Source organism: Empidonax traillii, unplaced genomic scaffold, assembly GCF_003031625.1.
Source record: "Empidonax traillii isolate 1590-97213 ecotype Southwest subspecies unplaced genomic scaffold, ASM303162v1 scaffold101:size1699134, whole genome shotgun sequence".
NCBI classification, from domain to species: domain Eukaryota; kingdom Metazoa; phylum Chordata; class Aves; order Passeriformes; family Tyrannidae; genus Empidonax; species Empidonax traillii.
In genome coordinates, this window is record NW_020955294.1 from 474,488 (window position 1) to 501,489 (window position 27,002).

General features: G+C 42.1%; 1 protein-coding gene across 1 annotated transcript in view; it reads left to right on the forward strand.

The window, feature by feature from the left end:
- Positions 1–27,002, forward strand: part of ZZEF1 (zinc finger ZZ-type and EF-hand domain containing 1) — a 52,524-nt gene that overhangs the window by 7,084 nt on the left and 18,438 nt on the right. The window contains exons 5-36 of the mRNA XM_027882085.1: positions 1,047–1,246; positions 2,305–2,515; positions 3,992–4,108; positions 4,308–4,486; positions 5,034–5,132; positions 6,268–6,359; positions 7,281–7,429; positions 7,969–8,080; positions 9,223–9,438; positions 10,226–10,326; positions 10,680–10,849; positions 11,567–11,700; positions 12,012–12,082; positions 12,546–12,660; positions 13,253–13,412; positions 14,336–14,457; positions 14,548–14,658; positions 15,262–15,428; positions 15,961–16,042; positions 16,660–16,861; positions 17,802–17,950; positions 18,358–18,598; positions 20,116–20,195; positions 21,020–21,113; positions 21,677–22,187; positions 22,800–22,964; positions 23,250–23,369; positions 24,175–24,336; positions 24,956–25,085; positions 25,306–25,444; positions 25,631–25,796; positions 26,277–26,539. Coding sequence (XP_027737886.1) covers positions 1,047–1,246; positions 2,305–2,515; positions 3,992–4,108; positions 4,308–4,486; positions 5,034–5,132; positions 6,268–6,359; positions 7,281–7,429; positions 7,969–8,080; positions 9,223–9,438; positions 10,226–10,326; positions 10,680–10,849; positions 11,567–11,700; positions 12,012–12,082; positions 12,546–12,660; positions 13,253–13,412; positions 14,336–14,457; positions 14,548–14,658; positions 15,262–15,428; positions 15,961–16,042; positions 16,660–16,861; positions 17,802–17,950; positions 18,358–18,598; positions 20,116–20,195; positions 21,020–21,113; positions 21,677–22,187; positions 22,800–22,964; positions 23,250–23,369; positions 24,175–24,336; positions 24,956–25,085; positions 25,306–25,444; positions 25,631–25,796; positions 26,277–26,539 — 5,030 coding nt within the window. The remainder of the gene's footprint in view (positions 1–1,046; positions 1,247–2,304; positions 2,516–3,991; positions 4,109–4,307; positions 4,487–5,033; positions 5,133–6,267; positions 6,360–7,280; positions 7,430–7,968; positions 8,081–9,222; positions 9,439–10,225; positions 10,327–10,679; positions 10,850–11,566; positions 11,701–12,011; positions 12,083–12,545; positions 12,661–13,252; positions 13,413–14,335; positions 14,458–14,547; positions 14,659–15,261; positions 15,429–15,960; positions 16,043–16,659; positions 16,862–17,801; positions 17,951–18,357; positions 18,599–20,115; positions 20,196–21,019; positions 21,114–21,676; positions 22,188–22,799; positions 22,965–23,249; positions 23,370–24,174; positions 24,337–24,955; positions 25,086–25,305; positions 25,445–25,630; positions 25,797–26,276; positions 26,540–27,002) is intronic.

A 27,002-nucleotide genomic window follows, 5' to 3' on the forward strand; every position in this document is an offset into this window, starting at 1 on the left:
CCATCACGGGCAGAACACTTCACTAGGGGCAGTTAATTGAGTTCATTAATTCAGAGCAGGGTAAGGGGAAATAAAACCAAATCTTCCCCTCCTTTTTCCCCCAGACTTAACTTCTCTTCCCTTTTCCTCTCTCTCCTCCCCCTCAGAGGCTCAGGGTGTGGGGAATGTGGGCTGTGGTCAGTTCATCACATGTCTGTGCCACTTCTTCCTCCCCGGTGGGAGGACTCATCACACTCTTCTGCTGCAGGATGGAATCCCTTCCACGAGTCCTTCTCAGGGGCTCACAAGTCCTGTCAGCAAAGCTGCTCCAGAGCAGGCTCCTCTCTCCAAGGGACCTGTCTCCACACAACCCTCCACTGCCAAAACCTTACCACACAAACCCACTATGGGTGCAATTAAAAAAAATTAGGGAATTAATGAGTGACAGAACAGCATAGTGGTGGTTAGGGGTTCAAACTTTATGCAGAAGTCATTAATCTCTGCATAAAGTTTAAAGGCCTAACAACCAAATAAAAGTTCACCTGTAAAATGCCTGCATCTGCCATTGTTGTGGAGCAAAGCTTTCCAAGCTGTGGTGCAGATGCAGTGGTTGGGACTTGAATAAAAGTGCTTTGCCAGTGTCTGGAAAGTTCCATGAAACAGAAATGCTCAATGAAACAGAAATGTTCAGTGTTTTTTCAGTGGCAGACCTAAGAATGTTTTTTAAAAAAAAAAAAAAAATCTCATTTTGGTCATTATTGACACTGCATTTTTATTTCTGAAGGATGAATTCTCAGTTGAAAGTAGGAATAGAAAAATCTACAGTCTCACTCTCAGAGGTGATTGGGTTTTTAAGTCGAAATTTTTTAACTTATCCACCATGATGTGGGGTTGTAGGAAGACCTGTGAAGCACGAGGTAAAGCTCAGAAGGTTTATTTATCTTTGTAGAAGGTGGAAAATGAATGAATAATATAATATAATATATATAATATATATGATAACAAATCAAAGTGCTTGGCTTGCCTTCCCTTTTCACAAGAACTGTTTTATCTTCTTTGCTCCGCAGCTTAAAGATGAAACCAGATGTGGTTTTGAGACACCTGTCCATCGCAGTGGCAGCCAGTGACCAGAGTTACATGCCACAGCAGGTCACAGTGGCAGTGGGAAGGAATGCCAGCAGTCTCCAGGAGGTCCGAGATGTTCACATTCCAAGCAATATCACTGGCTACGTAACACTGTTGGAAAACGCTAACATTAGTCAGATGTGTGAGTCAATATAAGATCCCACTGGGATATTGTTTTGCTGCTTTTTTGGAAGGTGAAAGGTTGGGTAGATGGTGGAATGGTGTGTTGAGGTGTCAACCATCAGAGGTGGAACTTCTGATGTCATCTTTGGGTCGGAGAAATCGCTTTAATTGTAGTTTAATTCCTAGGCTGGAAGAGTCTTCCCAGCCTTTCTCATGGTCTGTCTGTGGTGTGGGCTCAGGGCTGAGGAGAAGATTGAATAAAGATGCAGTTTTAGCCTCTCCATTTGAAGACACAGGGCAATTTTAAAATATCTTTGCTTGCACAGTGAAAGCATATGTTGGCTGATGGTATCTAGCAAAAAAATCTGCTTCTGAGCAACTGGTTTTTTTTAGTACCAAAACTCTGAAATTGGTCAGATGTAAACCAGGTTTTATGTTCAGGGGTTTTAAACAGTGTTATTTTTGAGTCTGGTGGCTCTGTGGGTGCTATTTTGGAATCAATCCAAGGAAAGCTGCTCCTTCCTAAGATGGTTTCTGCAGCTTCAGGAATTTTGTCCCTTCAGTTCAAATAGGTCTTTGTCACTGAGATGAACTTGGACTGCCCCAAGAAATGGGCAGCAAGGGTGTTGTTCCTCAAAAGTAATCAGGACAACATCATCTGTGCAAAATGGTCAAGAACTTGGTGAAAATTTTTGTGTCACTTAAAACTCTGCTTTTAGGCTTTACTCCTTTTCCCCATCAAACTCCACAACCAGTCACTGCCTACCTATGTAGGTAGAAAGGTACTGGTGAAATAATTTATTTTCCACTTTGAGGGGCTTTTACTACATTTCCCCCCCCTAATTTCTAGCCAGACCATATGTAATGGACTGTTAAAAGGGTAAATTTTCCAAATCACCTGTGTGCTTGTCCACATGAGGAAGGACACTTTTACCTCTCCTTCCATTTTTTTTTCCCCCTAAGAGTTTCTACAGGAATTATTGTTCAGAATATCTGCATTCTTCTGGATCTAATCCAGCAGAAGAAATGGGGGGAAAAAAAAACCAAAAAAACTGTGTGTTTTTGTGTTTTTGACAGATGTCCAGATCAATATCAAGCGTTGCCTTAGTGACGGGTGTGACACCAGGATCCACGGGCTCAGGGCCGTGGGCTACCAGAGGGTGAAGAAGGTGGCAGTGTCTGTGTGTGATGCCTCAGCCATCTGGTACTGGTCCCTGCTGACCTCTCTGGTCACAGCTTCCATGGAAACAAACCCTGCATTTGTTCACACCATTTTACAGAATACTCAGTGAGTACCAAACTTCCACGCTGGGGGATTTGATTTGGGTTTTTTTAAATTTTTTTTTTTTTTTTTTAAATACTTCTGGCTTTAGTAAACTAATCTGCCTTGTGTAACTGGTTTCCACTCCCTCCACTGAGTTGATTAAACATCTTTTTGTCATCTCGTTGTTCAAATTTCTGATGTTTCTCCTTTATGCATTTGCACACACTGGAACAAGTGTGATTGTCCTGGCTGTTGTGTCTGATCTAGTTGTTAAACCATGACTGAACATTTTTTTTACCTCGGCTTTGACTTGTCATGATATTGAGAAGCCTAAAATTAATTAATTTTCACTCTCCAATATTGATAATCAATACAATTAACATCTCCTCCTTATGAGGTTCATCAAGTTAATTAACCTCACAAGGTTAATTTAGCCTAATTTTCAGCAGATTTCTGCCTGTGGGATGCCTTGTCAGGCTTTCCCTGGGGATGTAGTTGAGTCTGTACACTCTCTCTGTGCAGATATTTTTGCTTGTGGTGGTTGACCATTTTCCGTGTAACGTTTCCTGGTTTGATTGCCAAACTCTTCTGCTGGGTGATGACTTGAAGGATTGGAATCCTAAGGAAATGTCTCCACACCCACATCAGCTTTTATAGAGCTTAGTGAGCTCGGTGCCACCAAACTGAGGAGCAGGGCTCATGAGGTTAATGAGCACAGCAGGTTAAAGTCCATGAAGCTTATCTTTTAATTTGTGTCATCTGGGAGATCTCTTTAAAGTTTAGACACCTCCCTACACACCCACACCTGAGGAAGGTCCGTAGTTGCAAGCTTTACTAAAACTGAGGGCCTTCAGTTTTAGTACAGTTTAGGTATTTTTTTAGAAATATCACATGGACTCTGAACTGATAAAGCATAAAAAAAATTATGCTGACTGAAAAGAGGCTTCCAGGAATTTCAGATTCCGTGTTTAGAATTAGAAAGCAAAACCCCCAAACTTTAGTATTGGGTAGAATGACTTTGGTGAAATTGCTTGAGAATTCCTATTTTCAGGGGTTGTTACCTCAGAATTCCCAGAAATTCTGGTCTGAGCTAACAAGTGTCTTTCTGTGATTGTTCTGAAGGGATTTCAAAGCCGTTTTCCCTTTACCCACAGGCTCTTGCTCAATTCCAGAACCATTTCAAATGAAGCAGTGCTTGCACACTGAGCTGTTTCTAATGCTGTCACAGGTTGAATTCAGAACTCCTTGCTGTGTTTGTCCCATTAAATGTGAGATTATGGGACTGGGCTCGAGATTACCCAGCACCACTGAACCTTCCCCTTCCTGCACTGCCATCCTGCTGTTACCTCTTGAACAGCTTCCCAGTGTAAATAGATTTCATGCACTCAGCAGAGACCTGCCCACATAAAACATGAAGACTCCCATGTCTGATTCCTTCTGGGAGGCAGTTTGCTCCGAGTCTGCCTGGATTCCTGATGTTGTGTTCCATTTTTTTCCCAGGAAAGCCCTGCAGCACATGCCACCTCTCTCCCTCACTCCAGGCTCCACAGATTTTTCCAGCTTCTTATCCCCAAACGTTCTGGAAGAAGTAGATAGTTTCCTGATCAGAATAACCAGGTGAGTTTGTGCTGCTGAGGCTGTGAGAAAGCCTTCAGGAGACTTTGTACAGCAAAACCCTGCATTTTTACTCACCTACTGTTTTTTTAAATATCTTGAATAATTCCATTGGGGCAGCCAAGAGATTCCAGGGCAGCATTATTTAAACCCAAAACATCCCAAATTTTCGTTTCCCACTGGTGTTGTTTTCCCTCCCCAGCTGTTGCACTACTCCAGAGGTGGAGCTGACACTCCTGGCCTTTGCCTTAGCCCGGGGCAGTGTGGCCAAAGTGATGAGTTCCCTGTGTGCCATCTCGGAGCATCTGGACACTCCCTACAAGGCGTCCTCCCTCATCTCCTCCATGGCAGCAGTCAGGCAGAACCTGCTCTATAAATATGGTAATGCAGCAATTTACAGCACGTGCTTCAGGACATGCACAGCTCCGAGTTGTTCTGTGGCTGGTTGGGGTTTAACATTTTACACAAGGCTTTGAAATTAAAAACCATCACTGAGGAGACAACCTGGGAAGCTGAACTGCCCTGAGAGTTGGGGATTGGATCAGCTTTCTGATCAAAGAACTGAACCAGGTGGCACCTTCTCAAGGGAGAAAACATGAACTGTGTAGACAGTGGCCCCTGTATCGAGTGGTGATGGTGTTTGTGTTGCTTAAAAGGCAGATGACATCAAGTATTTGTATGGTTCCAGTTGTGTGTGTTCAGCCTCAGTAAATGGTCTCACACAAATTTAAGATGTATTTTGAATGTAACATCATCAGCATCTATTTAAAGTTCTTTTATTTTCACTTTTACCAGTTTATAATCTGAGTTAAAAACAAGTTTTTCTTGTGATTTTTTTTTCCATTTGTTTTCTGTGTGAAGAACTTCAGAAAACGAATTTTACCATTTTGAAATGAACTTGATAAACCTGTTGATTTTTCTCCCATAGGAAAGCCTTTAAGACTGACTCTGCAAGCCTGTGATGTAAAGGGAAAAGAAGATAAATCAGGGCCTGAAAACCTCCTTGTAGAGCCTTGGACTGGGGATGGTAAGAGCCTGGACTTTAAAATCCAAAATATTAGAACCATAAAGTTGTTTAGGTTGGAAAAGACTCAACCAGACATAATGACTGTTAATGAGCTGCTGTTCTGTATTTATTATGTATATCTGGGGCTTTTTCATACTTTTTTGATATGAAACATCTGTAATAAAAAATAGCAAATCAACAAACCAAACAAAAAAAAACCCAAACCAATATTTAAATTCTGGTTTGCAACAATGGGGGTTTCTCAGGAGGCAGTTTATTGTCAAAGCAAAGCAGCCAATCAAAAAGATTGGATTTGGGGGAGAATTATTGATATCCTGCATGGAAGTCAGCCAGGAGCTGTCCCTGGGAGTGTTATACCAGAGCCCATTTTGAGGATTGAAGCCATGAATCCAGTGCTGCTTTCCCAAATATTGATGGAGAGAGGTGGTGGAAATCATTGACGTTCTCCCTGACTCCACATAACTATTAATTCTCCCTTAAAGCCTCTCTTTGTTAATGCAGTGCTTTTATGGACTGGATACAACCTAAACAAAGAGATTTGTGTTTCTTGAGCTCCTTTTTTAAGTGAAATGCCACCTAATCTTTTTTTTTTTTAAATGGTTTATTGTCTTGTGCAGCGCTATTGGTAAATGAAAGCCATTGTGGCAGAAAATCAAGCACATTCTAAATGCCTGTTTTACCCCTCCTGTTTGCTCACATGCATTATTTGAGTTTATTTTTAGTTATTTTGTGGGTTGTTTTCTCTTGTTTTATGGGTCACAGTGTGGGGAACTGAGTTATATATATGTGAATGAATTCTAACAGTGAACAGTTATATCAGTGAACAGAAGCCCCAAACCAAAATAATATTTGGGAATTACTGATCCTCTTTAATGGGGAAACACTCCTGAAACTTCTGCAGATTATTGCAGTTCCAAAAGAGTCACTGCCTGGAGAGGTCCGTGCAGGTGCTGACATAACAACAATCTTTAAACTTACCTCTTTCATTTGGAAACATTTACTAATGAGCATTTCACTGGCAAAGAGTTGTGGTTTTGTTCCCCCTCTCCCTTCAGTCCCCAATCCCAGCATTCCCTCCCAAACTCCTTGCACTGCCAGTCATTCCAAAATCATTCTATTCCCACTCCTGCTTTAGGTTTTCTTACTGAAACTGGGAAAACCAGAGCGAGTATCATTCTTTCTACTGGAACTGAGTCTTCATTTCAAGTGACCCAAATCAGAATAAAGGTACAGTAGTTCCTGTGTTCTTTGGAAGCAGAGGGGTTGCTTTTTTTTGCCCTGGTGGTAGAATTGAATTGGAATATTTTTTTTTTAATATAAACTGACATTTTAAAATCATCCTAAAATAATGTCATTTTAGGGTTTTACTTTGGTGTAAGGCACAGGGAGCTCCAGAAAAGGAAGGTCTTAAATTGTTCCAGGGAGCCACAAGCACATAGTAAAGACATTTATTTTCTATTGATCTTTGTCTTTATCTTGAAATATGTATCTCAAACCACAGACTCTTAATTTTATGGTTTCTTTCTAAAGAGTATGGATTTATATGTGAGGTCTTTTATATTCAAAATATTTTTTGACTGTGTGAATAGCAGGTTTCAGGATACATAATGTGAGTTTAGATTAAATGAAGGTATTTCAAATTCTATTTAGAGACACCAGTGTGGTTTGAACATTTGGTGTGCCTTTTCTCTGATTTAAAAGCAAGATGTTGGGATTAAATCTCATTGCCAAAACAAAACTCAGTGAATTAACTGAATTAATTGAGATATTTAAGGCAAAGCAGTGATTTCATTCCTGAAACAAGGATACAATGTCAGAGAGACCTAAACATGGATGGACTTCTGGCCAGGAAATTCTGACTGGAGCTGGAGAGCCCCGAGTTGTTCACAGTGTAGTGATTCTGATAGAGATGATCTCACTTTGGGTTCTTTCAATTAAAAAAATAGACAAAATTAGCGTGGGCATTAATATGTGGAACTCTAGTTAATGTTAGGGGGCTGAATATAACAAATATTCCCCATGCCCACCCCTCAGTGGGTCACAGCAGCTTCCATAACCCTTCTCTTAACTAAATCTCAAGAATTTAGTTGCTTTCCGTAAGTTTTAGGGTCAGTTTTGGATCCCACGGCTCTGGATTTGCCATTCCAGGTCCGGAAAGGGGCCATTGGGGCCCAGTGTGGGTTGGTGTTTGCCTACAACGGAGCTTCCCACAAATTCCACGCCGAGGAACATTTCAAGAGGTTCCAGAGCTACGACAAGTGGAAGCTGAGGGAGTTCAAACAGTTCTTGAAAAACAGGTAAGGGGAGGGGGGGAGCTTTTTCTAAGGATTGCATGGAAAATAAATGTCATGTTTGATCCTTTTTTTGCAGTGCCACTGAGAGTTCTCAGTTCTTGGGAATTGTTGAAAGTGACTTAAAAATGGTGCATTATTTAATTGTTGGATTTTACTGGGCCTCAGTGTAATGTGGGTGTAGCTGCTGTTCTCAGCCTCTTGATTTAAAGGCCTGTTTTAAAGGGATGTAACAAAACCAACTTTCTACTCGAGCTGCAGATCACTGGTAACAGAAATGTTTAGTAAGATTGTGTGTTAATTAACTTGTATTAAATTACTTTTCAGAAGTGTTGCTTAGGAGGGGGTGGTAGGGGCCATGACTGATAAAATTTCCGAAATTTTCTTACCTTGCGTGTCACAGTTTAGGGTATGTGAAACTTTTTGTTGACTCTTCTCACCTTTACAGCCATAACACGCTCTCAGTATTTTGGTAGAATATCAACAGCTTTGCAGTGTCTTTAAACTTTTCCTTCACTGAGTGTGTTAAATTCTTTTGAACACAGGAGCAGCTCTTCGTGTGATGAGTTGGGAGATGATGATCCCATCGGCTGGTTTGAAGTGGAAGAGGAATGGGATGAAGTTGATGTCAAAATGCAGCAATGCAGAGTTTCCCAAGTAAGGAACCCCACACACAAACCCCTTGACCCAGTCACAGTGAGCAGGGGCTCCTCTCTGTGCTCTGCTCTAGAGCCAACTGAAACCAAAAATAAACCTAATTCTTTTTGTGAGGGACAGCTCTGCTGGGTAGGGGCAAAAATCCAATGGCCTTCTAGTTATGTGATGTAATTTTTGGCCTCTGAATTTTCTTCTTTTTTCTTTCTATGCACACACACACATACACAGATATATATATAATGTAATTAAGTGGTGCTTCAGGATCAAATTTAATGCAAAGAGACATGATAATGTGCAATTACTGGTTTTATCATGATGAAATATTTCTAAAAATAGTGATATGAGTTTTCTTTTATTTTATTATCTAGACAAATTAACTCTGTGGAGTTGTAGCATTTGTTCTTTCAGAGCCAGGTTCTTCAGTCCTTGTTTCAGTGGGCAGACAGGAGTTCCATCAGTCAGGCTGATTTCCTTGGGGAAGGAGCTCTTTGTTTCAGGAATGGCAGAAGATGGGCTTTCATCTGTAGTGCTTCAGATCCCGTGGCAGTTCCCCAGTCTGTGTGAACTGTGGGAATTAGCAGAAGTGGTGGCACAGTTTACAAATCAGCTGGGGATTCTTCTACCACCATCCCTGCTGCTGCAGAGTGGCTGAGTCCATGGGGATGGCAGAGCTTGCTGTTCCCTTCAGCTTTGCATTCTGCACCTCACTGGGCACAGAGTGGTAACAGCACGTTTTAAATGTTACATATTGATCCTCTGTTTTTAAATACAGCTAATAATGTTTTAAATATTACATATTGATCCTCTGCTTGCTTTTAAATGCAGCTAATAAATTTTTTTACCTTGCAAAAATGCTCTAGAGGCAAGGAACAGCACCTGCAGGGTGAGTGAACTGATAATGAATTAACTAAGCTTGCAGCTGCTTCTGGAGGTCACAGACCCATCACTGTGACTTTTTTGGGAAGCAGGGAGAGATCAAGCTTAGCCTGAACGTCAGGTTTAGTATTTTAAACACTGGAAGTGACTGACAGGAACTAAGGCTTGGTTCCAACCTCACTTGCAGTCTCCTCACACCTGCCTTTTGAAAGCCATATTTGTACCAGCTTTTAACCCCGGGTTTGTGCTGGTTTATATCCTTGTAGTACTTGATGATCAAGTTCCTGTGCACGAGACAAGACACGGCCGAACGTCTGGGGGTGCAGGGCCTGAGCGTCCTGGGGTACCTGCGGCCCACGAGGGACGAGCCCAGCAGGAGCATGAGCTGCCTGCAGTGCAGGAGGACTGATGAGGACACGGTTTGTGGCACAACTCTGCTCCTCAGGACCCTTCATTTCATCCAGCAGCTGGCACAGGACCTGGTATGTTTTACTTCTCGGGTTGTTTTAAGCCTGTGTTTGCCCTGCTGAAAGTAATAAGGCTGTGCAAAGAGAAACTGGAAATGGGTAAAGAGAGGTCTGGGTGCTTTTAAACAGTGGGAGAGAAAAAAAATGGCTTCTGAAAAATAGCATTCTGTGGGTGTTCACTGAACGTGACACAGTGTCCAGGATGGGAGTGAAGAAGGGTTTTTCAGCAGTAGGTGGAACAGGAGGATGCTCCATGTCTGTTAGTTTAGCTATTTCTGAGGCAAACATCTGGAAAATGCCCAAAGAGGACGCTGGAAAGATTCCACAGATGAAAACGTCCCTGTTTTTATCTGAAATGATACATACACAGTAGATAGCTGTGACTGGTGTGTCTGTTGGGTGTCAGTGTGGTGTACCCAGCCCCTGAGGATCCCTGTCAAAAGGGTGGTTTGTTCTTTCAGTGCTTTTGTCTGGGCCTTTTCAGCTTCACTTTGAACCATGGGCAGTCAGGTCTCATTTGGGCTGTTTCTTCCTTTCAATCAAATCAGATGGAGAGTTGGAAGATGGAAGGTCTTTTAGTGGTGGAGGACAGGGATGGGAGCTCAGGGAAGAGGGTTTCAGCACGAACTGTCACATTTAAACACTGAAATATCAATGAAAGAACTTAAACTGGAGTTCAGTGTAGCTGCAAATTTACAGAAAACCTGCCTGCTTTAAGCCCAGTGCTCAGGGATTTACTTCTTATAAATGTGTCCTGTATAGAGTTAATTTTCCAATGCTGTGTTTTCTTTGCCTTTTTAAGGTTCAGCAGAAGGAGAGTGGATTAAAATACAAGTCGTTTTTAGACTTCACAGGCCTTGATTTGCAGCTGTTCTGGAATTTTTACAATAAACTTCACCAAAAGTAAGTCACTTCTTTACTGTCTGCTGAGGCACTAATCTGTGTGTGTGTGTGTATAAATAAAGGAGGCTTAGTTTAGTTACAGCAGTTTGTTCTTCCTAAACTGCATCATTTACATAAATAACGTTTTCCTACTGCTGCCATATGGAGTTTTAGCTCTAATGTTATGTGGAAGCTTGAACTGTAGATTAATTTAGCTGGTGGCTATGGCTGTGTGCTCTCCACTCAGTGTTTTTTATCCATCTGAGATGGTGACTTTCAGAGCATAATTTCTTTGGTGCAAAAGAGCTTCTTTTTTAGTTTTGGGGTTTTTTTTTTCAGTTTGTTTTCTGTTGTTTTTTGGGTTTTTTTTACAGCCCAAGGGAAGAATGTATCTTTGCTCAAACACTGCTGTTGCAGCTTCTCCAGAGCTGCTTCTCTGTCCTTACTGGAGACAATAAAACTGCTAAACCTCAAGAAACTCCTCAGAGCAAAACAGCTGGGCACACAGAAGCTGCAGAAGAGCTTTATAGACACCTGTGTGAAGGTAATTTTTATTCAATATATATTAGGTGTTTTGGCTGTTCAAATTTGGGAGATATTTATTCCCAGAGGCCAAGCTGGCTCCTGTTCCTTTGTTTCTCCTTCAGGTCAGTGTGTGCTGGTTGAGCCTGTCCCAGGGAAACTTTCCTTGTCCCAAAGAAATGGTTTTATACATTTTTTTTCTGACAGTTTGTGGCCTGGAAACAGCTGTAATAGAAAACTCCTGCTTGAACCAGCAGGGAATGTGACCCCTCAGTGTTACAGGGGTTCTTTTATTTCTGAAATTTCACATAAATATAAATGAGCTCTCAGGGAGTCTGTAAGGTTTACAGGAAGATTCTGGAGCCAGGGAAGAAAATGGGAATTACACATCAGATTTCACTGGAAAGAGGGTGGCACATTCTTTATCCAAGTGCATTTTGAATAAACTCATGCAAAGTGAACCAGAGAGAAACCAGTTCATACAGAATCTGTCACATCTTGGAAACTTTATTAGCTCTGATGGTTTTCAAGTCATAATGTTCCTAGAATTAATTTACCCAGTGAATAAATATATTCTTAGACAAATCTTCCTTGCTGAAGGTAAAAACTTTCCCCTCCTTTTCCATGGGTATTGCAAGGGCTCGAAGCTGTGCAGTCTCACCATGCTGAACTCAGTTATGCCTCTAACATATCAGTATTGATTATAACTTGTAATTTTGTTTCCTTTTTGTCTGAGCAGTGGTGGATATGGGGGACAGTAACTCCATGCCAATGAAACTGCTGAAGGAGGAAGTTAAGAACACCCTGCTCAGTGGAGCTGCAGTGTTCTTCCCAGACAGACAGACCAGGAGACAGCAGCTCTTCACCATGATGGTAAACCATTTACATGAGAGATTGATTGAATGTTTAGAGCCTGCTTGCTTTGTGCAGAAAAGAGGACAAATCTGAGTTGTTGTTGTCAAATAATGCATACTTTTGTCCCCTTCGAGTAAAAACATTATTGTTTTTCTTTGCCTGTTTACTCTTTTTCCCCCTTTCTCTCTCTCTGCAGCTGATCCACAGAAAGAGGAGCTAACCCTGCCTTTCTTACCAAAAATGAATGGTAGAAGGCAGAAATTAGAATTCTTTCTCACAGAGGAGGGAAACAGAACCTATCATAAAAACAAATCTTTTTCCTTTTCTAGAAAAACATCACAGAGCAAGAACACAAGCAGTCTGTACATCTTGCCTTCAGATCCTTGTGTACCCACTTCAGGTAAGGGGGAATCCTGACACTGGAAATATTTATCTGATCCCCCACATCTGTTAAGAAGCTCGTATTTAATCCTTTTTAGAAATTACACTCCCCTGGAAAATAAATCTCCAAAATAATCAAGTGGTTTTGCTGTACAGGGGAGATACTGCTACTCCTCAGTGTGTTTATTAACTGAATAACTGTATAAAACACTGGCCAATGCTGCAATCGCACTGTACTGCAGTCACACTGTACTGCTCTCAGGCTTCTCCAGGGCTGTCTTCCAGGTTTTCAAGTGATTGTTTGCCCATGGTGATGGTTGTTATTGATTGAATCGGTCTGGAGTCATCAGAACACAAACTTTGGATTTTCCCAGTAATTCCACAGCAGGATCTTGACAGATTTGTCCCAGAGAAACAGCTGAATGTGTGGTTTGGAACTGTGCTCCTCGCTGTTGGTCAGTAAGAAGGTCTTTGTCTTGTAGTGATCAAGATCCTGGTGGGCTCTTACTGTTACCAGAGAAAGGAGTTTCTGGGAATTTTGACATAAGTGAAGTGCTGTCAGTCATGGACACCCTTCTGCTGGTGGCAGCACGAGAGGTAACTGTCTTGGCACTTCTCCTGCTTCCTTGTGCTGGGTTTTGTGTGCATTCAAACACGAGCTGCCTGCCTGAGGTGGGGGCTGAGGAACCAGATCTCCTCTCCTTCTGGATGCAGCAATTCCTGCCTGTGCAGTGGTGGGATCAGGTTTTCCAGCCAGCTGAAGTGTTTTCCCTTCAACATTAACATTTTGTGATAGCAGACTAGGTAATGGATAGGATGTGGGGTTCTTCCATGGGGGGGACACTCGGATACAGAAGTGATCACCCCATTTTGAGAGGATAGAATTGGCCATGTCGCTGAGGGAGGTGGAAATGGAGGAGGGTCATTTACATATGGAGAGAAAATGTGCTGAGAACATCGAGTGACTCATATGTGGCTGTTCCTGTTTAAAATTGGGATACATCAAAACAAAGCCCATCAGTTGCTTCGTGTTACATTTGCTGCCTGTCATCTGCATTTCATCTTTTTTTTTTCTGGGGTGAGTGGGACGAGAATGTCCATCACAGTTGACACACAACTCCACACTGTGTGTCATTCTGCAGTAGAAGAGGCTGCATTGCATTCTTAAACACTCTTCTTTATTTTTCAGTGTGAAATGATGATGCTGGATGTTGCCCAGCAAGAGAGTGGCACGGTCTTGGCTTCCTTGTTCTGGTCTGTTCAGGGCAGCCTCCTGTCCTGGTGCTACCTGCAGCTCAAGGGCACTGACAGCTCAGCCAAGGACCTTGCAGTGGAAATACTTCAGAGCTGTAAGTGCTGGGATGGAATGCAGCACTGAGGGTGGTGCAACACAGAGCTTCAAAATGGGATTCTGCAAATTGCAGGGTAATGAGGGATCACCAGAGGTTGCCTGAGGCACACTCATATCTGTCACAGCACTTCTAATCTCTCCAGGAAGTCATTTGTAGGCACATTGAGCAACCTGGGGTTTCAGCTGCACTGATAATCTTACCTTGGGAGAATCTCCAGAAAGCTTTTCAGGGAGTTTTGGGGGTCATACTGAAAAAAAAAACCCCAAACTACAAATAGTTACAGACTTTTATTTGAACATTTTAGTTTAAATGTCCCTTATTTTGATAAAGTCCTGGGTTTATAACATATATTTTGATAGATATTTGTGATAGCAAAAAGAAAGGAACTTGCTTAAGAAGTTGGACACATCTAAGGGGTTTTGTTGGGTTTTTTGAGGGAGATTGGTTTTTTTTTTAATGCAGCAGCTCAGTATTGAGGAGTTAATTGGACCAAGTACTTAACAGAGGTATAATTTTATATCAGTTACTTAATGTTAGTTGTATATAAATAAGTTTGCTGTGTTCCTGTCCTACATTTAAAAATGGAGTAAGGCTAAAGCTAAAAAATTCCTACCCTCACTTGTTGCTCCATAACTGTCCAGGGAGGCTACTGGATACACTGAGGTTGTTGAAACAGTCTTGGAGTGCTTGATTTAATTACTCATCACTCATCTTTTCTGTGTTACTGTTGACAAGCAAGACTTGTTTCCTCAACAGAAATATCCCAGAAAACTTCCCTGAGCTGTTGGGTGTCCCTGCCTTGGGGCAGCAGATCCTTCGCTGCTTTATCCTGGTGCACTTCACGTTGGATAAAGTGGGTTATGGGAGCAAATCCTTGAGGTGGCTTTTAAAGGTTTGTTTTTTATTTTTTTCCTCTTCAGATGTGGGCCAGTTCCTGTCAAATGTCAGGACGATTCTGCAGTCCCTTTTATCACAATACAGTGGCAAAACTATAGTGGAAAAAATCAGTAACTCTGTCTTTGCCATGGCAACTCGTCAGCTGGTAGGTGAACGGGGGGGGGGTGTTGTCCTATTTCTGGGGGGCTTGGCTGTGTTTTTGGGGCGTTTTCATGAGATCTGGGTTCTCTCCTAGGTCATCTTCCTGCTGGATTTTTGCACTTTAGACATTCCACACTGTACTCTGCTCCAGGGATTCAGCACTTTGATAGAACCACTGAAAAGCCTTTGTAGTGAACCTCATAAGGTAACTGAAGACACAGGCACTGTTAAACACAGTGGAACAAAAGCAAAACTGCAAGAAAGACAGAGGAAAAACTGGGGTGGTTGTGTTGGGATGTGTGATGAAATGTTGAGTGAAGAACTAGAAATACATCTGTACAATGTGGAAGATGAGCAAAACGATCACAAAGTGCAAGTGGAATGAGCAGCCTGGAAGGTAGATAGGAAGGAGGGATTCTGAGGGTGAAGAGGAAAATAAATTAAAAATAGCTTGTGCTTCATATTTTTAGCTTCTTGGCTTGTGGTGATGCAAACAAAGTCTGTGTGTGTGCAGTGTAGATGTTTAAGTCTGCATTAGTCATCCAGGCTCCTTTTTGTCGTCGGTGGAGATTTGTAGTCACTGCTGGGTGAGACTGTCTCCTCCTGCAGGAGATGGAATTTGCTTTACAAGTGCTTCCTTACTGTGATTATCAAGGAACTAGTTCCAGTATAAATCAGTGCTGTAGCCTTTTCAGTGCCATTTGTATGTACATCTGGCAACTTGCAAGCACGGACATAAAAATCTAGTTCGATGATGTTTTAAAAATTGCTTTGGATTCGCATCTGAGAGTGCATTTCTGTTGTGCAGATGGAGATGGAGAGCTGGCAGCAGGAGCAGCCTGTGGTGTTGAGGACGTGGACTATGGAATCACCTCATAACTATGAGAATAATTGCCATGAGGTCTCAGTCTTCCTGTGCCATGGGGCAACTTACTTTGAGGTGGAATTTGATGACAAATGTGAAACTGAAAGGAGGTAATTTCATCTTGGGCTGTCTCAGGTTCCAGTATCTGTTTGCAGAGGGGCAATTCACGTTTCAGTGTGCACTCCAGACGTGCCGGTGCAATTTTCCTTGTCCAGGGTAACACACAGTGTGTGTTTTCATTGACCACTTCTCCTGGCAGATGTGCTGAGCTGTTCGGAGGAATTTTGCTTCCTTTGGCCTCCATTTGTTTTGTAACCACCACAGTTTGTGCTTGTGGAGTTTATTTTGCCCTCTTTAGGCAAAACGCTTGGCTTGTCTTGGTAACAGATCAGGCTGCTGCTTGTTTAAGGCATTTGCCAGATGTGAGATTTGGCAGCGACTGCTGAAGGGTTGGGACAATCCTGCAGAAAAAACAGTGTTTGCTGGGAATTCTGCACCGAAACATGGAACAAAATAAAGGTTCAGAAAGATGGGGCAGGGTGCTCCGAGAGGCAGCACTTGTGAACATCCCAAAGCCAACATTTTCCCCCTCAAAAAAAATAAAAAAGTAAATTAGGAAATAATGAATTGCAATTTTCACAGGTATGATTACCTGGAGTTTACTGATGCCAGAGGGGCAAAAACTCGTTACGATACAAAGGTTGGCACTGAGAAGTGGCCTAAGGTGAGCACCTTTAAAATTCTGAACCAAGTGGTATATCCAATCTTAAGAAATCCTTATGATTCCTGTGGAAATCTGCTGTCTAAAAGGATGTGGGATTTTGTGAGTGGGTGTTTTTATTCCCTCTTAGAGGTGGGGGGGGAGGGCAGGAGGTGAGGAAGAAACCCTGAAATGCTGCAAAGCAAAGGAGGGAATGAGTAAAGAATCCCTCTTTGCTGCTGTTGTCGAAAGAGCAGTCAATAAAAATGCAAATCAATAATCATGTTTAACTGGCAGTAACTACATGGGTAAAACTTACTCTGACCTCACGAGCTTTTCCATCACGAGACAAGCGTGGCCCTTCCTGTGGGGAAGTGAGCCCTACTCAAATGGGATGCTTCTCTTTTGTTTTATGCCTCTAAAACTCAATCATCTATAAAAATCTCCCATTAAGCTGTTAAATAGAAATTTTCCCTGCTTAGTATTGTGGGTTTCTCATGCTGGTGGTGGGGCAAGTTATAGATGTGTTACGGACAGCCCATAGCACTGCAACCCCCCCGAGGTGCTGAAGGGAATTCCTTCCCCTGAAACGTTCTCCTGTCATGGACATTTGGCAAAATGACTGTTTTGTTGCTCTGTAGAAAGTGACCTTTAAGGCTGGCCCACGGCTGCAGTTTCTCTTTCACTCTGACAGCAGTAATAATGAGTGGGGCTACAAGTTTTCCGTCACTGCTTACGGGCTGCCCGACGTCGCCGTGTCTTGGGGCTTGGATTTACAGCTGCTTGTGTGCCGGCTGATGGGGCGCTTGGCTTCCCGAAGCATGGCCCTGAAATCCCAACGAGGTGAGCGCTCCAGCCACTTGGGATCCACCTGCATCAGAAATACAAGGACATTCTGGGGTGAATTGTCTTGTGTTTCTCTCAACTCGCCGTGTTACTCCCAGGCGTGGACACCTGGGAGTAAACACACTGAGCTGAGTTAAATTTATGGATTAATATATTCCCTAGTGGTGTGACCCACCCCACACCAGGGGGGTGTGAATATGCAGCCAGCAAACCAAAGAAAAATGACACAGCGTAGAATACAAGTGATTTTTTAAAAAGTTTCACGTTTGGTGTTGATTGAAATTTGAATCCGCTGGTTGAGTTCATTTCAGATTTTGGGGCAGGTGAAGATAAGGAAAATAGAAAGTAAAGAAATAAGTTGCTTATTCCTTAATTTCACAACCATAACACTTCTATCTAGCTTCCTAAATCAGAATCCATTCACCACTTTGGGTAAATTTAACAAGGTTAAAGAGGTCTTGCTGCCATCAGGTGGTCGGTATTTGGAGAATTAGGCAGCTACTTCTCTGTGAATTTAGGGAACTAATTGAAGTGTTCTTATAGAATATTGCATTTCTTTTTTAATATAAGCATGCTTACATATAGCAAATTATGATGTCTTTAGTAAGAGAAAAAGCTTTTAAACTCTCTTGCAAATTGGGGAATTTCTATAGTTATAAGAACAGCAAAAATGTTTCCTGTGAAGTCCTTCCATATTGTAACATTGTCACCATAAGATAAGATATTGACTCTGCCATTAAAGAAAAGATACATCACTTTTCTATATCATGTTGGAGAAACAGAGAACATTGTTAAATTACTTGTTTAGTCTACTTGCATTAACTTTTTTGGGGTTTTCCCCCCCCCATTGGCTGTTTAGCATGTATTATTTTCATTGAGCTGTAAAAATGATGACAAATATTCCATCACTGAAGCATCTGTTTTGATTTCCTTGCAGAATTAGATAGTGAAGCAGACTTGCCTCCTCTGAAAGTCACATCAGTTCTTAATTCCCCTCTGTGGAAACCTGTCTTCAGGCATCAGATGTGTCCTGAGGCAGCCCTGGGAGCCAGGCAGAGCAGTGCCAAGCACCAAGAGAAAAAAGAGGTATTTACACCTTGCTTTTGTTCCACTGGAACCCTTGGGCATCACCTGGGTTCATTTGCATTTAGGGAGTTCATGTGCCCTTAAGGTGCTAAAGTTGTCATCACTTGTGCTGTTTAATTCAAGTATCGAGAATTTATTCTATGCAAATGGGAATTAATAAATCCAGCAACCTGGTCTAGAGTGGAAGGTGACCCTGCCCGTGGCAGGGATGAGCTTTAAGGTCCTTTCCCACTCAAACCAGTCTGGGATTCTGTTCTCTGATTGTATAAAACGGTTTGGAGGGACCTGCCAAGATCATCTGATTCACCCCCCCACCTTGTGCAGGGATGTCTTTGGTCAGATCATTTTATTCAGCTGCACTGGAAAAATTAACATCATTAAATCCACCTTCTCTCCCCGTTTGGCAGGCTCGGAGCTCTCCCCACGACGTCGGCCGTAACTTTCTTATCGACTTTGCCAAATCAGATCCTGCCCAGGACTTCAGTGGGCAAAAATCTGAGCTTTTCAAAGGACTCACACAGGCATGTAAAAAACAGACCCCAAAGACAGATATAGTTGCTGGTTCTACTATTGATCAAGCTGTGAACTCAACATTTGCTGCTTTGGTGTATCTCACTCCAGATTTATTTGAGAAGCTTCAAAAATATGGTAACTCTAATATTATTAGATTATCTTAATAATGGAGACTTAAAAGTTTGTCAAAGGCTCTCTTACAGCTCAGTTCATAACCTTTAAAGATCAGTTTAGTGGGGCCAGTTTTAAAGGAGATGTTCTGTATAAAGGTGTCATTTAGGTAGACTGGATAAACCTTCTCTCTAGAATGTTTATTTTTTATTAATATATACTTTTGTCTTTGGAGCACTGGCAAAATATTAATAACCATCAGAAGCTATTAATCCTCTAGAGCTATGCCTAAAGAGAGTAGTGATGTCCTCTGGGGCTTTAATTCAGATCAGTGAGGCTCCCAATTATTATTTTCCACTCCCATTGTATCTTTTCTAAAATTCCAGAACAACTTAAATATGTTATTAACTGTTGGGGTTGGAGGAGGTGTGAATTACCTCCCACTGTGGAAACAAACCTTGGCCCCCTCAAAATGCATATTTAAATTTCCTTTTTAAGTTAAAGCCAATGCTTTGCTTTTAACTTGTATAATACCTGTTGTATTACAACTTTCCAGGAGGTAAAATGAGCAACTTTTTAACTTAGAGCATCCTTCCCTTAAGTTTATTGGAAGTATTTGAATTATTGGAAATACTGGATAATGAGATGTTGGTTTTGAAGGGTTTCCTTTTAGGCTTTCACTCTCTGTCCCAATTTTGACACTAAACATCTTACATTGTCATTGGGTCCCAGAATGATTGATGGAACTTATTTTTTGAGCTCTAAAAGTTACGAGTGAAAATGCCTGACACAGAGACTGAGTGGATGACTGATGTGGTTACTGCCTTTAGTCATCCTGTCTGTCTGACAATTGGGCTCATTTTCTGGGTGAGATTGAGAACTGGGCTAGCACAGGAAATTGTTGCAAGTGCTTGAGAAATCCATCCCACTGGTAGGTCAATCCATCTACTTCAGGCCCCTGTGCCACATGAAGGAGGGACAAGTGACCCTGAAAAGAAGAGAAAAAATAAGGAATAAAAAAGGGGGAGTTGCAGAGGGAAAGCAGAGTAGGATTGTCCTTTTCTCCATAGTCCTTCTCGGGCCAGTTTGCACAGAAACTGTTTTGGCAGGTCTTTAATGTCTGTAAATTGATCTTGAAGGTCCATTGCAGAAATTCATGGCATAAAGCAACAGACAACAAATACATCCATAGAGCTTTAAGTTAATACTAAACATTTCATGATTATTCTGGTTTCTGTTTGCATCAGTGATATTTGTGTGTATAGGAAGAGGTTTTTATTTTCCGTCACTTCAGGCATCAGTTTTGGGAAGAGATGAGAAAGATTTAACTCTTAATTTACTTCGTAAATAACTCTGTCAAGGTGCAGTTTATGTGTTTAAGACATATGAAACTTGGCAGGTTTTATTCCCTGTTTTTCTTACAGGCATAATTCCAAGCTTTGAGTAAGAGATGAGGGGAGAGCTGTAGCATAATTTTAATGAAGTAGTTGTATAAAAACAGAGCTGTAAATAAACAGGACTCTTCTTTCTCTCATTTCCAGTCAACAGTGGAGGCAAGGTGCCTTTGTGTGATGAGTTTGCACAAGTTTATTCCCTGGCTGATTCCATTAGAATATGGATGGTAAGATCACTCAGGGGGATATCTGTTAATGTCATTTACCTTAATGTTTTACAATGCAGTGTTGAGTAGAGTGGAACAGTCTTTTCCTTCAGTGATCCTGAGTCAATTGTTTTCACTTAGGAAGAACTTATATTTACTTCTGAGCTTTGAACTTAAATGTTTAAATGTAGTTTTGAACTCCCCCCCACCTTCCCTCTGCTCCAGATGTGCCATCATGAGTATTTAGGACTGAATTTGGCTCCATCAGTTAAATTTGTGTTATTTTTCAGTAAGAATGTGCGTTGTTAATTAGGAAGATTATTACATTGCAGTTGGGAGTTCTTTAGAGGTAGAGAATAAAAAGAAATCTGTCTTAAACATCATTGTAGTATCTTGTGACCCTTTCCTGCCTAAGAATTCCTGGCAGCTTGTTATCCTGGAGCTGCAGTGAGTGCAGATGCATGTTAAGATGAGTAATTGCCATCACCCATTGCATCTGACAGAGCTCCCCAGTGAGCTGACATGTTTTTGGAGAGCCTTATCTCATGACTAGATATTTGTCTTTTCCTGAGGGTGGGGGTAAAGGAGAAGCCTTTTTTTTCCTTGGGATGCTGATGCACATCCAGTCACAAGACAGGGAATGCTCTCAGCCTGCAAACCTGGAGCAGCTCTGGCACTTCAGGTGCAGCTCTTGGAGGCTCTGGGTGCTTTGCACTGCAGTGGGGAATGGTGGATTTCCACTGCCACCTGTTCCTGAGCTTAAATTCCTTTAGAGCAATCCAGTCCTCATCCTGCCTTGCTGTAGAGACACCAGATCTTAACTATTTTAAACATCCTGTCTGCAGTTGGAAATGAAGCAGAAATCCCTGATGGGGAGGGGAGATGACACTGAGGAGAAGCAGAACACAGAAGCAAGTGAGGTGAACCCAGAAACTCTTGGTAAGTGTTGCCTTTCCAAATGTGTAAGCAATTCCAGGGAGCTGAGTAAAGCATTGCCTTGTAAATCTTAAGACATTATTTTTGCTGTAAGAGGTGAGTTGGCAACTGGGGGTTACTTTTTAATGCCTGAAGAGAGGACCCAGTGCACATTGCATGAACTGTCAGAGATTGTGCTCTGCTGTTCCTGGTAGAAAATAGAATGTGAGAAAATTCTGCAGGGAGTGACCTCTCACTTGGGTCATCTGGTTCTGAACTTACTGTTCATCTATTGTTGATACTTCTTACCACAGTTAACTGATGTTGGGATAGCAGCTGATTGTTATTAGAATAAAATGTGTGCTCATTAACTATTGTGTACATCACATGGTTCAGTGGGATTATTCAGATTGGGAAATATAAACTGACCCAACTTATAGTGTGTCATGATCAATATAACAAGAAAACCAGCATTTTCTGGCTGTCTTGGCTCAGAAGAAATAAGATAAATCCCTTCCTTAGCAGAAGGCAGCAAGTTTGCTGTTCTTTTGTCATGACTTTTAACTCTTACTCTATTCATACTGCAGCAAAACTCTGCATGCAGAAGAGCCTTTTGTTGCTGAACTTTTTGCCTGTGAGAGCAAAGACGAAAGATTCTGCTTCAGACACTCTGGAAACACAGGACATGGATGAGCCCCAGCAGGCTGTCAGTGAACAATGCCAAAGCAGAGGAGCAGTTGTGGACACGGAATTCCAGGCAGCACATCCACCCAGTGCAGGAACTCCCCCTGTTCCAAAAGAGGGGGACCAAAAATCGCAGTCTGAGCTGAAGATGAAACAAGTTCTAGACCCGCTCCCAACAGAAGCAGCACCTGTGTTTTCCAGTAAAGCTGCTGAAAATGCAGTGTCCCAGCAGGAAGAGGTGTCCTCACCTCCCTCCACCCCTACCAGGAAGTCTCAGCTGAGCAGGGGGAGGTTGAGGCTCCTGTCCTTCCGATCCATGGAGGAGCCCAGACCTGCACCCACCGTGAAGGAGAAATACCCCATTCTGAAGAACATATTGGACTTCATAAAGGATCAGTCCCTTTCACATGAGAGGTGAGCAAATCGAAAATGTTGCCAGTTATAAAATCCAGAAGCTCATCTTCACACCCCCTTCAGGAGGAATAAAACACCTTTTAGCATCGAAACTTTTTATGGATGAATACTTGTTAGACTTATGTATCAAACTTCAGCTATTCATGACAATGTAGTGGCTCAGAGAGTCTTGTTTCATTCCATTTGTTTCTGTCATGTAGAACAGAATGTAAAAAAAACAATTACTTGGCAATTTATTGTCTTGTTTCCTGAGATTTGTCTTTGCTTTTTATCTGCAAACAGCAGAGATTTGGTGTGTGACTGTTACCAATCCTTGATACCACCCAGAGAGTGGTTGCACCTCAAGTTACCTGGCATTCTGACAGTGTTAATCAGGAGAGAGATTTGCCATTCTCAGCTTGTCTGTTTTGGGCTCTAAAACTTGGAATGGTGATCCAGAAAGTGCTGGATCCTGTTTGGAGCTCTGTCAGTCCCCCAGCTGTAACACAACTGAAAAGTTAGATACAAAGCTTTTGTGTGATCACTTTAGTCAATTAAATTGAATTGTGATTTGTTTTGAGGTTTTCATTGATTTTTTTTATTTTATTTTATTTTATTTTTTTTTGCTCTTAGTGTTTTAAAGGTTCTTGCTTTGAGGAAATCCCAAGGGCAGAGTATCATGGAAGTGCTCAAGACAATCCGCCAGTGCCTCAAGTCGCTTGGGCAGCCCCACTGCTTTCACCCTCCCTGTGTGCTCTTCCTCCTGGAGCTTCTGGCCTGCCAGAAAGACTTCACAAAGTGAGTCGTTATTTGGATAAATCTCAGCCGTGCCCTTGTGTTCCCCCAGTCGTGTAAATTGAAAACAGCAGAAAGTTGCTGCTTTTCAATCCGTATGGATAATAAAAAATACAACTTAAGGTTTAGTTTTCAGCTGCTGTGCATGTCTTTTAAATAAAACTTAACATCCTTCCCACTTCTGGGGAGGGGTTAAAAAAAGAACCTACTTGTAAAACTTCTACCAAGCATCCTACCTAAAATATAACAATGAATTCAAGGCTACTAAACTGACTCTTTTATTTCCAGCTACTTTGGAAACTTGGAAGGCTGTGGGGCTGAGCTGCACAAAGAGATTCGGGAGTCCTACTATCAGCTTGTTCTGTTCCTGGTTAATTCTGTGAAGGGATTTAGTGCTATTAATGACAGGTACAGTACATTGCCTGCCTTATTTCTGGGATTTTTATTCACTGTTCCTCCACACCACTTCCCTTGTTATTTGTTGTTTAATGCCTTAATGAAGTTTGACTTAATCAGACTGTACTTTGAATTATTTACGGAACTAAATAGGGATCTTGTGCTCAAAAATGCCAAGTTGGCTTTTTATTATCACTATGCAGGAAAGCACAATACATTTATTAGTGTTAAAAACTTGAATTAATGCATTTTGTAGTTATAATTTCACAATGTGTTTCTGAAGCTTAGTAGTAAAATACTGGAAATATCAAATTTATTGTGGAATACTTGAGCAAGATAAATATGGCAGTTCTGCAACCAGGCTTTAATGTTATAACTCATGTTTGGTAACATTCTGGTTAGAATTTTGGGGATTTTTAGCATGCTGTGTCCCAGAGAAATGAGAATTTTGTGACTATAATGTCAGTCTCTCTGCCAGTAACTCTCGAGTCCTTTGTTCAGTTTTGACTCAAAATGGGAAAGGTTTCAAAGAGAACAAATTGCTCCAAAATGTCCTGCAGAGAAGAGACAAACCCTCTGGCTAATGCTGAGGCAATAGCAAAAGCTCCATCTTAACTGAGCCCATAAAGGACATCACCTTTATTTCACATTCCATAATCTCTGCCTGCTAAATTGTGAAGTTTAATACATTGATAAACCTGAGTTATTCACTTTAATACAGAGGAAAGCCTGAAAATCATTGTATAATTATCTGTCCTACTCCCCAAACACCATTTCAACTTGAGGCCATGATTTGCTGTCTGTTGTTTGGATTCAGGTCGCTGCTTCCTGCCCTCTCCTGTGTGCAGACAGCTCTGCTTCACCTGCTGGATATGAGCTGGGAGCCAAGTGATCTGTCCTTCTTTGTGGAGATCCAGCTGCCCCATCTCCTCATGACAACCTCCCAGGAGAACATCAGTATCCATGACAGTGTCATTTGGTGAGTGGCACTAAATACTGATACCACTTTACCCAGAACTCCTGAACTTTGTGCTGGAACAAGCAGTAAAAGGACTATTAACAAACATGGCATAATTCTGGCCAGTGTCCAAAGGCTTAACTCAAGTATTGGAATTCTTTTGCATCCTTGCCAGTGCAAAAACTGTATTACAATTTTATCTTTAACCTGATTGCTGCTGGAACACTGCAGTTGTTTAGCAGTGTAGCAGGAGGTAGATAATGCTGGTTCTCCCCTTGATAAATGTTTTTAACACCTTCATGTTGCAGTTCTATATTAGCTGTACTTGCTACACATGGGTAAATGTGAAGGCCTAAAAACTTTTAAATATCTCATTTGATCTGCCAGCATTTCAGAAGTTTTATAAGTGTAGATTTTTCTGATCTCCATATGTATGTATTTATTTAAGAACATGTCACAGGCAAGAAGCTGCTGTCTATGTAGTCATTAATTAACCAGGTGAATGGGAGTTCTCACAGTTCTGTTTTTATTAGCATGTTATAGCACTTGGTTCTTTAAAAAAAAAAAAAAAAAGGTAAAGTTTTATTAAAGGGAAGCCTGATTGCATTCAAACTTAATTTTAAGCTTGCTTTTCTTTTAGTCAGTGGAGTGAAGAAGATGAAATTGCAGACTACAAGCAAAACTGTGAATGGATGGATGAATGTCAGGATGTAATGTTTGAGACCTGGTATGAAAAGATAGCTCAAGCTGACCCAGACAAGCAGAGAAAGGTGACCTCATGTTTTGTTTATTTATCTGCAGAAGGGGTAAATAGGAGACCTTCAAACTGAATTTCCATGACTTGGATCTCTGGCTCTCTGTAGACTTTCAAAAAGCGATTAAAAGATCCCCATCCGTTTTTACCAGGGGAAATGTTCCTGCTTTCTAAACCAAGCTTTCCCCAGGTCAGAAAACAATACTCAAGCAGGTTGTGTCCGTGTCTTGCTGCAGATGCACATGTTTGTGGCTCGTTACTGTGACCTGCTGAACGTGGACATATCCTGTGATGGCTGTGATGAAATCGCGCCCTGGCACCGCTACCGCTGCCTGCAGTGCAATGACATGGACCTGTGCAAGACCTGCTTCCTTGGTAAGAGTCCTCAGAGAACCCCTCAGAAGGACTCGATGGCAAAATGGTATCCTGTGAATTAAAAGTGAAATAAAGTCAAACACCTTTTTCGTGGGTGCTTCAGAAACGCCAAATTCTTCTTTTCCTAATCGGAATTGGGAAAGATCCTTTCTCAAAAAGGTTTTACAGGGTAACCTTTCCTTGCAGGTGGAGTTAAACCTGAGGGCCATGAGGATGACCATGAAATGGTAAACATGGAATATGCCTGTGATCACTGCCAAGGAGTTATCATAGGTCGGAGGATGAACTGCAACGTGTGTGATGACTTTGACCTTTGCTACGGGTGCTACCACGCAAAGAAATACTCTGACAGGTATTAAATATGTCATTTTCTCCCCCACACACTTGGCAGAAAAAGATAATTGGTATCAAAGTACCATCAGTCCCTCTCATGGGGCTTCCTACAAGGCTGTGCCTGACATCAGAACACCTCCTTGGTGTCCTTTGGGGAAACGTGGCAAATACAGGATCAGTTCAGCAAAAATCTCTGTAGTTTGCAAACCTGCCTCAACCTTTGAGGTAACTTGGTAGGAATTCTGTTCTGGCCATGGCTGTGGAAGCTGCAGAAGGAAATTTACCAGCCCTGTATGCCAGGAGAGGAGAATTGAACACTGCTGTGTGTAGATAACAACAGTTTTCAGTGCTTGGCACCAAAGATCCCCTAAAAACAGACCCACAGTGGGAACCTCTGGAATGTGCCGTGTCTTAAAGGTCTCCTGTAAAGATGCTGTGTGTTACTGACTACACTGGTCATGTCAGCACTGCCTTTCTCAAGCTGTCCCTGCTCTTGCAGCCACCTGCCCACCCACAGCATCACCGTGTACCCCATGGTGACCATCCGCATCAGCGACCGGCAGCGCCTCATCCAGCCCTACGTGCACAACTACTCCTGGCTACTGTTTGCGGCTCTGACCCTCTACAGTGCAGATCTGGCCAACGGGGAGGAGGCAGGAGGGGAGCAGGTGGATTGGCAGGTGCTGAGCCACGCCCGGCTCCTGCAGCAGCAGTGCATCCAGCTCATCGGGGACTGCCTGATGAAAGCACAGCACGGCAAGGGTGAGTCAGCTCCTTCCCCACCCCAGCAGCGCTGCCTGTCTGCAAGTGTCACCAGAGTCTGGCATCACTCACCCCGAAGTTTCCAGAGGAAAAGGGAAGCTGCTGTGTACTGCTCTGAGAATAACTGTTTGTGCAGAAAGCAAACGTAGAACAAGTGCCGTTCAGGGTCACTGGGACATGGAAAATGGAGAGCTTGAGAAAATTAATTTGCTGCTTACATAAATATTGAAGACAACTTGGCAACTCTCTGGTTGTTTTTTTTTCCATCTTAGCTCTTGTAAAGGGATCAGTCAGTACAGCTTCATGTTGTGTTGGTAATGTGTTACTGACAGCTCAAGGACAGCAAATAACTCAGAGGAAAAGGCTTTTTGTTCTGTATCTCTTGGGAAGAATTTTTTAACCTTACTTGTGATAGGGGAAGTTTCTGGGGGTGATGTTTGTTGGTCTGGAAAGGGGGATTTCT